General features: G+C 36.1%; 1 protein-coding gene across 1 annotated transcript; it reads right to left on the reverse strand.

The window, feature by feature from the left end:
* Positions 1–3,208: 3,208 nt before the first annotated feature.
* LOC149223613 (putative receptor protein kinase ZmPK1) lies at positions 3,209–5,478 on the reverse strand. The gene is made up of 2 exons (XM_089387949.1): positions 5,206–5,478; positions 3,209–5,164 (listed from the first exon to the last, which is right to left on the reverse strand). The coding sequence occupies exons 1-2, from the start codon at positions 5,476–5,478 to the stop codon at positions 3,209–3,211; spliced, it is 2,229 nt and encodes a 742-aa protein (XP_089244075.1).
* Positions 5,479–13,936: the final 8,458 nt, after the last annotated feature.

Below are 13,936 nucleotides of genomic sequence, written 5' to 3' on the forward strand. Positions count from 1 at the left end.
ATCATGGCTTCCACCAATAATTATAACTCGCAAAGGTTCCATAATGAATAGTACCAACTATCCATTATGGGAAATAAAGATAAATAGTTTTTTGAAGAATTTGGACTACTGGGAAGCAGTAGTCAACAAATATGAAGAACCAGATATTTAGTAGTAACGGCAAGAGCCCAAAGAGATGCACTAGCAGAGAGAAAAAGAAAGGATTCAAGAGCACTATGGAATTTACAGAATTGAGTTGAAGACTCCATATTTCTTAAGATTTTCGTAGCAACTAGTGTCCATCAAGGTTAGGAGATATTGGAAAAGTTATATCAAGGCATCAGGAACGATTTTGAAAATCTACAAAAGAAAGATGTTGAATTAATAGATCGTTTATTACTCAGGTCATGGAGGTAGTAAATGAGGTTAGAGCTCATGGGGAGAGTGTCATAGATCAAAAGGTGGATGAGACAATTCTTAGAAGACTACCACCTTCATTTGACATTCATGTGACAACCAATAAATTATGCTTTAATTGTGAAGTGTAATAAATGTCTTTAATACTTTATGTACCTTCTTTAATATGGATTCCCATAACTCCTTTTGCAACAACCTCAAATGTTTTGTCATCACCAAGCTTGATTTTGGATTTGAAACTTTCATCCATTGTAGAATGAAGATCCTTATTTCTTGATATGTGGTTAGAACACCTCTAATTTAAATATCATACATCTTTAGTACCATTTTCAACTTTGTAATAAGATAAAAATAAATAGTTTGGAGAGGCCTCATCAGCCTCTTGAGCATAATTAACACCCTTTTATTATTACATCCTTTGAATCCACAATCCCTTTCAAAGTTCCCATATCTATTACAATGATACCACAAGCTATTTCTTCTATCAAATTGGCGTCTACCTCTACCTCTTGAACCACCTCTTTCTCTACTTCCTCTTGAACACTTTTAATTTTGATTTCTACCTTGGGTTTGGTTGATTTTGGTGCTAGTGTTGGCATATTCATTCTTTGTAATTTGCAATTTGTAGGAGATAGCTTTCTCATCACTTTTTCTAAATGAATCTCTCAATCTTTCTTCATGAGACATAGGATATCCAACTAGGAGATCAAACTAAAGGGTAGACAAATCCTTGCTTTCTTTAGTGACTATGGTAATGTGGTTCCACCTTATTGTTAGAGACCTCAACACCTTTTAAATCACAACCTCTTTGTTTACATTTTCTACAAAAGTAGCCATTTTATTGAATACATCTTTTACTCACACACAATAGTCATCATATTGGCAATGTGGTTCCACCTTAGTGTTAGAGACCTCAACACCTTTTAAATCACAATCTCTTTGTTTACATTTTCTCCAAAAGTAGCCATTTTACTGAATACATCTTTTACTCACACACAATAGTCATCATATTTTTGAATTCTTGCATATTTAGATTCTCAAACTCTATTTTTACTGGCCATAGTTTGATAAGTTTGTCTTGATCACTGCCCTGGTAAGCTTCTTGTAGAGTGAGCACCCGAAGTTGTCTCTGCACTTGCAATTCTTAGCAATAAGCTCTTATCTAGAACTACATGAATGTGAAATAAATCTTAAACATTCTTTTTTTTACCTCCACCTTAGTCGCTCTATCATTGGTTATAAAAGTGTTCCAATCAGTTGGCTCCTCATAACCTATTTCTACAATCTCCTATAAATATGTTTTTTTTAAATGTCATCGTCATGATGCACCGTTACTAATAATCACTTCCATTAAATTCTAGAATGAGCAAGGGGTTAGGATTGTTGGAGTATGTACCTCCTACTTGTTTTACATGTGCGATCTTATTTGATTGTTAGGATTATTGGTTATTATTAGGTAGAGTTCATCTCTATGTAGAGAGTTTGTTCATATTTTCTAAGAGTGTAAGATCTAATTGGTTTAAGAGATCTATTCTCCAACTAGCTAGCTTGTTAAATTAGTGTATAGTTGAGATATTCCTTCAATGGATAAATTATGTGCCCAAGATAGTTTGTCCATCTTGAAACAAGAATTGTGTATTTATATGTGCAACATTATTTGATTAAGTTAGAGTGTCAATACAATTTTGGTTAGAAATGATGTCTACACTCTAATTTTAACAAGAATTTGACATGATTATCCCCCCAAAAAAAAAACCTTCTCTAATACCAAATAAAAGCTCTATATAACTTTATGTACAAACCAACTGATTCATCAATTATAATAACATAGAAAAGATAATACCAATGCTAATAAAAGTGAAATCACTTACAACTAAAAAAATAAAATAAAATAAAATTTGATTCACAGATCTACAAACATCAAAATTTTTCAACATGAATCATCATAATTGAACTTCTCAATAAAGAAATTCACATCCTTTTACCAAATAAACAATTTAATAATTTTAAATAAATATTTACAATAATTTATTTTAAAAAACAACTTATATATTATTTACTATTCATTAATGAATTTAAAATAATATTAATAATATATTAAATATTAATTATCATTTAAAAAGGAAAATTGCAAAGGTGATGAATCTCTTATCAAAATTAAAGATCCCCGTGTAAACAATTCCATTATCCTTTAGGTCGGCCTTATAAAGCATTACCACGGAGTCGCTAAAAGAATTTTAGTAGGAAAGTTCCATAATTTGTGTCAGCATATCGTTAACTTGTTTGACTCTGCTGCCATTGGAAACTAAACCATGCATGTTGTAAACTTACAGAGCATGATGAACGCGTTTATTTTATTGCCACATATTCAATATTGCATACGCTGCGGTCTCTAAGTTTATATTTAACAACAGGATTAGCTTGTGATACAATATTTTTCCTGACATGTTAAGCACATATTCAATACTGCACACACCCAGTCATTAAGCTTATTATTATAGATAAAATTAATTCATCAACAACAATAATATCATATAAATAGTTTGATGGAAAAAATATAATATAATGTACTATATATTATATATGAATAATAAAAATAGAAAACTATCTTAAAATTTAAATATCAGGAAAAAAAATCTTACACATATCCCTGGCTTACAAACTCTTGGGAATACTTAACCCTAACCTCATATCTTTATCTAATACCTAACATACCAACGCTTCCCAATATTAAACCCTAACCCCATAGCTTACTTCTACCCAACATACAAACTCTTACAAATAGTAAATCCTAACCCTAACATTATACCCGTTATGATTCTGCCGCATGTTGCTGAATCTCAACTGCGAACGAAGAGGAAGAGACAGTTGGAAATGATTTGGCTGAATCGTTCGGCAAAATAGAATCTGATGATGTAAAGGAATCAGGTTGAGAAAGCATTTCGAAGGCCTGACTCATGGCTGGTCTAACATCCTTGTCTTGCTCGATGCAGAGAAATGTTGTTTTCAGGATTCTCTTCACCTCTGCCGAATTAAAATCTCCATGCAACTTCGGATCCACCACTTCCTCAATCGCCCTCCCTTCCCTCATGATTGCAGAGACCCACTGAACCAGATGTCCTGTTGAACTGGATAACGAGCTTCTTCCAGTCATTATCTCTAACAAAACAATCCCAAAGCTATAAACATCCACCTTGGACGTGATTGGCAGATTCATTGTCCACTCCGGTGCTAAGTAACCCCACGTGCCTCTAATGGTGGAGAAGGCGAATGAGTGATCCCTATCTACCAGCTTCGCCAAGCCAAAGTCCGCAACCTTGGGACAAAAATTCATGTCCAGAAGTATGTTTTGGGGCTTGATGTCACAGTGCAGAATCCATTCCAAACATTCTTTGTGAAGGTAGGCTAACCCCTTGGCTGTGCCCATCGCAATCCCAAATCTTTCTTTCCAACCCAAAACTCTGTTGTTGCCAACATCTTGGCTTTCTGCAGTCAGATACTTGTCTAGAGACCCATTTTCAATGTACTCGTAAACGAGCAACCTGTGATTTCCTTCCGCACAGAAGCCAAACATACGAACTAAGTTAATGTGATGGACTCTCCCAATCACACTCACTTCTGCCCAGAACTGATCATGACCCTGGGATACTCCTTCCAGTCGCTTCACTGCTACCACCTCACCATCAGTCAGAACGCCTTTGTACACCATCCCAAAGCCTCCTTCTCCCAGTCTTATCTTGAAGTTATCTGTCGCTTTCTTCAATTCTGCAAAGCTGAAGTTCTTGAATCCCCCGGGGATGTCTGAGTAGGCTAAACGTTCATAGCCAAGATCTCTATATGTTCTGGACATATACCACCAACCAAGTATTACACAAAACAGCTCTGCAACACCAAATGCAATAGCAAAATATCTTAGTGCAGATTTGACATTAGGGCTTCTTGTCTTATGTTTTTTGTCTTCGTCCCTGGAAGGCGAACAGTTTAATGGCAAAGGCTGAGACGCACTGGTAATATTAGAAACAGTAGAATCATTGCTGGAAACTTTGATGTACATGTGGGCCGCCTCACCGGGAGATCGGTATCCACTGATCAGTAAATACTTAGGAAAACACAATCCGGTGCCATCCATTCTGTAGACAAAGCCTTCACAACGGCTGTCATTCATGCACACAAATTTACACTCTTCCAGCGTATACTCAACAAGGCTAGATAGATCGAAGTTAGGATAATTTGTATGTGGAAGATGAAGAAGCTTTGTACTGGACGCGCTATGCCCATTCAGTTCTTGATTCCGCTGGCAACCTTGGAACGAACTGGTGGAATCTTTCATGTGAAACCCAGGGGGACATGTACAACTAGGCTTTGGAGTGTATATACACAGATCGTACATTCCACAGAAGCCATGAACTCTACATTGATCAGGGACCGCCATCCAAACAATGGTCCATGTACCTTTCTCTTCCACCAAACTGTATAGCCTCAGGGTTCCATCAATGTCCAGAGTTAATCTTCTCTTGGGGCCTTCTCCATAATCTGATGCCGCAATGTTAAACCTGTCGTTTGACCTGAAATTACCGGAGGCATTCAACATAGCTTGGACATATAATGTGTTTTGCCTGCCAGAAGGCCCGTAGTTGTCCTTCAATCCTGATCCGTCGTCGTAAATGAGTCGAAGAATGTTGTAGCTATCAAAGTAGAGACGATAGTAGCCTGGTTTAAACGTGCCCCTTCCCAATCTGGATATTAACTGCATATTATTCCTGAGGGGCTGGAGTGGAAGAAGAGTATCGGTTCCCACACATGATATACCGAAAAGCCACATAATACCAAATTTCCCGTTTCTAAAAGCGCAGCCTCCTTTACATTGGAGTTACTGCCGGTGTTGGTACTCCACACAACTGATCCGTCTGCATCCGACAGAAGGAGGTTTCCATCTTTTCTCAGAAGAAGACGGGAATCTCTTCCGTTTACGGGCTGATCTCTGTTTGCCACCCAGGCAACCGTTCGGTCGAGTGTTTGAGTATACCAGATGGCAAAAACATAAGCATTGTCACCCACCATGTAAAATCCAGCAGAAAACATTTCATCGGGAGAAACCAAGCAAGTTGTATTCTGTTGGGGACTGAGTGAAGAACCGCGCTTCAGCACATATTTTTTAATGCTGCACTGATGGTTGGAAATGTAAATTCCAGAAGCATGGGTGCAGGTGAATAGAAACATCAAGCAAGTTAGCTTGTTGGGAATTTATAAAAATTCCATAATAGACAGACAAAAAAAATGCTCTGTTTTTATACTCTGTTTTAACACAGAAAACCCAGAAAATCACTTGCTGGAAACGGTGTTTCAGCAACACAGTTTTTTTTCAGTTGCTGTAACTGGTGTTGCAGCAACGCTGTTCGTGGTGTTGCAGCAACGTAAATTTTTGACGTCAAGTATTTTTTGAGTTACGGTGTAACAGCAACAGGAAAAAATAACTTGCGTTTATTAAAAGTAAACTAACTGTTACAGGAATTTCATAAAAGATTGTTCTTGAAAAAAAACCTTCCTCTTGACAGAGGGATTCAACAAGGCTACTTTAGAGACAGTTCAAGACTTAAAAAACTTCATGCTGTAAACAGAAAATACATTACTGTGTCTGCACTGCTGTACATTACAGAAAACAAAATACTCTGTCTCCTCTGAAAAATCAACACGCTGTTTTTCACTGCTGTGTCTGCACTTTGCATTGTTGTGACTGCACTCCTGTGCATTTACAAAACACTCTGTTTCTGGTCAGAACTAATGTTGCTGTAACACTCTGTTTCAGCTCAGAACGCTGCTGTAACATGCTGCTGTAACACACTGTTTTTTTCTTTGAAACATTTTACACTGCTGTGTGTAAATTACATTCATACATTCACGCTGCTGGATACAAAAAAACTTCTGCACTGCTGTGCATTACAAAGAGAGCTCTGTCTCTGTTCCAAAAAAAAACTAACACACTGCTGTGTCTACATTACATTTTTCAGATTCAACAGAAAACTGAACTTCACATTTTTTTTACTTGCCGTAAAAGCAAAACTATACCTGTGAATTAAAATAAAATTAAATTAAAAATCCTACCTACATTTACCAACTACAGCAATAAATTACCATCATTCCGTGAGTGACCACCATTCCGTAATAAATTGTTGTGTAATGGCTGATTCAGGAAAAGACTGGAGCTGCGGTTGTTTAATGGCAGATTCATCAATGCAGAGGTATGGCTGTTGATTCATCAGTACAGGAGTATGGCAAAGGACAGGCCCTGCAGTTGAAAATAATATTTCAACACTCCCCTTTAGTTTCAACTACTGGGTTATCAGTCATACCCAGACATTTCCTCAAAAATTCAAAAATTTTCTGTCCCAAAGGCTTGGTTAGAATGTCTGCAACCTGCTCTTGAGTTTTGCAATGTACTAAGACAATTTCTCCATTATTTACCAACTCTCTGATATAATGAAACCTTGTGTCAATGTGTTTCGTCCTCTTATGAAACACAGAATTTTTGGATAATGCAATAGCAGAACTGTTGTCACAATAAATCACAGTTCCTTTTACCTGCTCTTGGCCTAAGCTCCTTAACATCCTTCTCATCCAAACTGCTTGACATGTTGCTGCTGTAGCTGCCACGTACTCTGCTTCTGCTGTAGACAATGCCACAATTGGCTGTTTCTTGGAAGCCCATGAAATGGCTCCTGAACCCATATGAAAAACATAACCGGAAGTGCTTTTCCGATCATCTACACTTCCAGCCCAATCACTATTAGTGTATCCAACTAAATTTGAACATTCTGAAGTAGTATATAAAATTCCAAACCTTTTGGTACCTTTGACATACCTCAGAATTCTTTTTGCTGCCTGCCAATGTGCTTCCTTTGGCCTCTCCATGAATCTGGAAATTAAACTAACAGCAAACATAATGTCAGGCCTAGTAGCTGTTAAATACATAAGGCTGCCAACAATACTCTTGTACAAACTAGGATCAAAATCCTTGCTACTGTCCTCTCTGCTGAGTTTTAATCCCATTACTGTGGGAGTGATCGTTGCTTTGCATTCTTGCATGTTAAATATGCCCAACACTTGACTTACATATCTAGCTTGTGAGATAAAAATTCCTTTTTCATTTTGATCTACTTCTATGCCTAAGAAGTATCTCAAGAAGCCCATGTCAGTCATTTCAAATTCATCTTTCATGACTGATTTAAAATTCTCAATGAGCTGATCATCATTACCTGTGAAAATAACATCATCAACATATAAGACAACAATTAAAATTTTTCCATCTTTTTCTTTGATGTAGACGGTGGGTTCTCCTTCACACTTGTCAAATTCATTATCCAATAGATAGGAATCTATCCTGCTGTACCATGCTCTTGGCGCTTGCTTCAGCCCATAAAGAGCTTTCTTCAATCTGCACACTTTGTGCTCTTCACCTTTCTTCTCATAGCCTAGAGGTTGTTCAATGTAAACCTCTTCCTTTAACACTCCATTTAGGAATGCTGACTTCACGTCCATTTGGTAAACTTTCCACTTGTTTTGAGCTGCTATGGACAACACTGCTCTCACGGTTTCCATTCTTGCAACCGGTGCAAAAGTCTCCTCATAATCTCTCCCATATTGCTGCTTGTACCCTTTGACAACCAGCCTTGCCTTGTGTCTTTCTATTTTACCTTCAGCATTGCTCTTGGTCTTGTAAACCCATTTCACTCCAATGACTTCTTTGCCTTTTGGTAGCTCAACCAAATCCCATGTTTTGTTTCTCTCTATGGCATTCATCTCCTCATCCATAGCTTCTATCCATTTCTTATCTTTAATTGCATCTTTGAAATGAATAGGGTCTTCAACATGACAATATAAAGCAAATAAAGAATTCATACCTTCATTTGCTGCTTCTTGTTCATAAATTTCATTTAAATTTCTGAACTTCTTACCTCTTTCATTTGGCGTATAAATGCTTGAAGAAGCACTTGAATTTCCTCCTTGTGGTGTGCTTGAAGAAGCACTTTCATTTCTTCTCAAGGGTGTCTCTTGCTGTCCTTGTGTTGGCGCTGCTGTTTGGAGTGTTTCAGCCACTTCATCATCATCATCATCATGAGACAAACAATTTTTAACATTCACTGTTTTCTCTATGCTTCCATCCCAAGCTTCCTCCTCAATGAACTGAACATCTCTGCTGACAAAAAATTTCTTAGTAGATGGGATATACAACCTGTAAGCTTTGGATTCCTCACTGTATCCAATGAAGATACATTTCTCCCCTTTGTTGTCCAACTTCCTCCTTAGCTGATCTGGTATGTGTGCATAGGCCACACATCCAAAAACTTTCAAGTGGGTGACACCTTGCTTTCTCCCACTCCATGCTTCTTCCAACACTTTGTTCAACACTGCTTTTGTAGGACACCTGTTCAAAATATACACTGCACAATTTACAGCTTCAGCCCAATAATCATTTGGCAAATGTTTTGCCTTCAACATGCTCCTCGCCATATCCATGATGGTCCGATTCTTCCTTTCAGCAACTCCATTTTGCTATGGGGTGTACCTAGCTGTAAACTGTTTGTGAATTCCATTTTCTCTACAAAATCGTAGGAATTCCTTGGAGATATACTCACCTCCTCTGTCAGTTGTCAAAAATTTTATATGCAGCCCACTTTGGTTCTCCACAAGTGCTTTGAAATTTCGAAATTTCTCAAACACTTCACTTTTGTTCTTAAGGAAATATACCCAAGTTTTTCTTGTGAAGTCATCAATAAATGTTAAGAAATATTGGCTGTCTGCTAATGATGGAGCTTGCATCGGTCCACATAAATCTGAGTGGATGATCTCTAAGGGTGCCTTTGCCCTTATGCTTTTACCTGATGAAAAACTTTCTCTATGTTGTTTCCCCAAAATGCAACCTTCACATAGGCTGTCTGGTTTCTCTATCAATGGTAATCCTCTTACCATTCCTTTTCTGCTTAACAAGTTTAGACCTCCAAAATTGAGATGTCCAAATCTCAAGTGCCACAACCAATTTTCATCCTTTGGCATGCTTTGGAAAGCCTCTTGTGTCACTGCTGCAATTTCTTCTTTATTTTTCAAATCTACTCTTATTCTAAGAGGGAACATTCTGTTCCTTGCCATCTTCACTTCAGCAATGCAACGCTTGCTGGGTGCTCTGTCCATGATGGTGCATACATCATTCTTAAAGAAAACATTGTACCCCTTATGGACAAGCTGTCCAATACTCAAGAGGTTACACCTCATTCCAGGGACATAGTAGACATCTGCTATGGTTTTCTTTTCTCCTTGCTTTGTAAATATTTTAACTTCTCCTTTTCCCATAACAGAGATTTTGCTATCAGTTCCTAGTGTGACTTCTGATTTCACATTTTTATCTAGGGCAGAAAAGAAGGCTATGTTTCCTGTCATATGGTTGCTGCAACCTGAGTCTAAAAACCATATGTCTTCACTGTTTGTTTCAACCATATTACAAGCTAACAGCACATTATTTTGGCTCATATTTTCACTAGTAATGTTTGCATTAGATCTATTGATCATATCATGCTGCTTCTTTTTACATTCACTGGCATAATGCCCATATTTTTTACAATAATAGCATTGGACATTGGATTTTTCATACCTTTGTCCTTGAGCATGATGTTGTCCTCTTTGCTGGTTGTTGCCTTGGCCTTGGTTCTGATTTGGATTGCTGCCTCTTCCTTGAGCATTTGCTGGGCTGTTCCTTCCACCTCTGTTCTGGCTTCTGCCTCTTCCTCTCTTGTTTCCTCTGCCTTGACCTCTTCCTCTTCCAAAAGACATCTGGGTCTTGAAGGCTTGCTCTAGAGATGAGTTTTCATTCCTACTCAACCTCTGCTCATGTGTTATCAGTGATGCATGTAGCTCATCAACTGAAAAGTTTGAGAGATCCTTTGTCTCTTCAATGGTGGTGACAATCGCATCAAACTTTGAGGGTAAGACCCTCAATATTTTCTCCACAATCCTCCTTTCTTCAATGGTTTCTCCATGAGTCCTCATCTGTGTGATCAGACCAATCACATGTGTGAAGAATGAGTCAATGTTGTCTGACTCCTTCATGTTCAGATTCTCAAAATCCTTCCTCAGCAATTGTAGTTTTGCTGTCTTCACTCTCTCCATGCCTTGATAGGCTGTCTTGAGAGTTTGCCATGCTTCATTGGATGTCTTAGCTGCTGCTATTCTTGGAAATACACTCTGTTCCACTGCTTGATACAACAATACAATGGCTTTTGCATCCTTCTTCCTATTGCTCTTCAGCAGATCTTTCTCTCCCTGAGTTAATGCATTGAACTCATTTTCATCTGCTGGTTCTGCAAACCCAGATTCAACTAATTCCCATAAATCTTGAGAGATAAACACGGCTCTCATGGTTATGGCCCAATAGTCATAGTTTTTCCCATTAAACTGTGGGAGCTGGGTGTTAAACATACCCATACTAGTGCTGGTGCTAGCCATTCTTTCAATACTTGACTGTGTAAAAAAAAATTACTGATTGTCTTCACTCTGCTGGTGAAGTTGCTACAGCAATAAACCCTTCCTTCAGCTTCTTTGACACTTCAAAGAGCCTGGACTAGCTTTGATACCATGTTGGGAATTTATAAAAATTCCATAATAGACAGACAAAAAAAATGCTCTGTTTTTATACTCTGTTTTAACACAGAAAACCCAGAAAATCACTTGCTGGAAACGGTGTTTCAGCAACACAGTTTTTTTTTGGTTGTTGTAACTGGTGTTGCAGCAACGCTGTTCGTGGTGTTCCAGCAACGTAACTTTTTGACGTCAAGTATTTTTTGAGTTACGGTGTAACAGCAACAGGAAAAATTAACTTGTGTTTATTAAAAGTAAACTAACTATTACAAGAATTTCATAAAAGATTGTTCTTGAAAAAAAACACCTTCCTCTTGACAGAGGGATTCAACAAGGCTACTTTAGAGACAGTTCAAGACTTAAAAAACTTCATGCTGTAAACAGAAAATACATTACTATGTCCGCACTGCTGTACATTACAGAAAACAAAATACTCAGTCTCCTCTGAAAAATCAACACACTGTTTTTCATTGCTGTGTCTGCACTTTGCATTGCTGTGACTGCACTCCTGTGCATTTACAAAACACTTTGTTTCTGGACAGAACTAATGTTGCTGTAACACTCTGTTTCAGCTCAGAACGCTGCTGTAACACGCTGCTGTAACACGCTGTTTTTTCTTTGAAACATTTTACACTGCTGTGTGTAAATTACATTCATACATTCACGCTGCTGGATACAAAAAAACTTCTGCACTGCTGTGCATTACAAAGAGAGCTCTGTCTCTGTTCCAAAAAAAAAAACTAACACACTGCTGTGTCTACATTACATTTTTCAGATTCAACAGAAAACTGAACTTCACATTTTTTTTACTTGTCGTAAAAGGAAAACTATACCTGTGAATTAAAATAAAATAAAATTAAAATTCCTACCTACATTTACCAACTACAGCAATAAATTACCATCATTCCGTGAGTGACCACCATTCCGTAATAAATTGCTGTGTAATGGCTGATTCAGGAAAAAACTGGAGATGCGGCTGTTTAATGGCAGATTCATCAATGCGGAGGTATGGCTGTTGATTCATCAGTACAGGAGTATGGCAAAGGATAGGCCCTGCAGTTGAAAATAATATTTCAACATAGCTGAGCAAAGAAGAAGGACCAGTGGAACCGCAGCTTCGCTTCCATTGCCGCCAGAGACATTAATCAAATCCGGCAATCCTCTTTGTCCATCCCCACCCAGGAGTAACAAAGTAATGGTGTCCCATGTCAAGTTGCAGACAAACATCCTAAGAAACAAGTAGTAGGAATGTGAAATAATATATAGAGATAAGTGGTCTATTTTAACAATGAAGGTGGCTTAGCGTTGAAGAAGGCTTAGTGTTGAAGAAAGATTGGGTTTGAAAGTTTCAAAATAATATACGGAGAGAAGTCGTCTATTTTTAACAATGAAAGCGGTTTAGTGTTGACAATTGAGTGTTATCCTCTCAGTTGGGTTTTGGATGGCTTCGTCTTATACACGTAATTTTATGATTTGAATTTATATTTTTTTGGTTTAAATATATAATATATTTGTTTTAAATATATAAGTAGTTCCGCATCTTAAAAATTGTTAATAAATTTTTAGAAAAATAAAGAATTTAAATTTATATTAAATTTTGAACCAAATTAAACAATTTTTTTTAATTAAGAAAATATTGAAATTTCACAACTATAATTTGAATTTGGAAAAATTCCTACTAAATTTTCTCACAAAACAATCTAATTAAACTATTACAAGAAAACCCACCCTTCATGACACGTGGAATACCAAACATGCATTGACTAAATTCCATTCCAAATTAAAAAAGAAAACCAAACATGCATTGACTAAATTCCATTCCAAATTTAAAAAAAAATAAAAAAAAAACCAAACATACATGGACTAAATTCCATTCCAATTAAAAAAAAAACTAAACATGTATTGACTAAATTCCATTCCAAATTAAAAAAAAAAACAAACATGCATTGACTAAATTCCATTCCAAATTAAAAAAATGCAGTAAAGTATAATTTGAGAAAAATCATGATATATAAAAAGTTATTGGAAAGTAAAAAAATGTCATTCAAATCTAGAAGATAAAGCTAAATCACTTACATTATGTCAAATTCACATATTCAATACCCTTAGTATAGATTGTCTCTTAATCTTCAAAGATGCTCTTTCAAGTTCCAATAAAAAATATTAGATAGATTTTGAAGAACCAAATTAAATCATTTTCATATTAGATATTGAAATGAGTATGGTATTAAGTAATATTGGAAGATAAAACTTTCTCACCTAATACATATGAAATCATAAACATAATTTTTTTTCAATTTTTTTAATTAACAAATTTATATGAAATCATTAATATTAATTTATTTTTCCAAATTTTTTTTTTATTTATAAATTCAATAAAATATGTTAATAATATTTAAAAAAAATTTAAAAAATTTCATTATAATTATTCAAAATAATAAGATTTTATTAAATTTATTTTAAAATGTGAAATATCATATAACTTGGCCCTTGTAAATTAATTTTATTAAATTTTATTTGTAATTATTTAATTTTAAAATAATATAATTATTTGAATAATAATATAATAAAAATGTAATTTTCTATTGAGAAGTGTCATGGTGAAGTTTTATGCTAGTAATTAAAAGCTTTCATTTATTCGACATGATATTTTGGGAGATTGGCTATGTATTTGACTAGGCATGGGCCTATAAATAAACGAAAAAGACTTTTAATGCCTCAGAAAAAAAGACTTTATTCGGAAAAAGTGGAAAAAGGTGTAAGAATATTGATGCCTCACAAAGAAAACTTTATTCGGGAAAAGTGGGAAAAGGTTACTAAGAATACATGCAAAAGGCTTTTAAGGCCTTAGAAAGAAGACTTTATTCGGAAAAAGTGGAAAAAGGTTGCTAAGAATAAACGCAAAAGGCTTTTA

The sequence above is a fragment of the Pinus tabuliformis genome, chromosome Q (genome assembly GCF_031772625.1).
Source record: "Pinus tabuliformis cultivar Carrire ecotype Pingquan chromosome Q, CPIR1, whole genome shotgun sequence".
NCBI lineage: Eukaryota > Viridiplantae > Streptophyta > Pinopsida > Pinales > Pinaceae > Pinus > Pinus tabuliformis.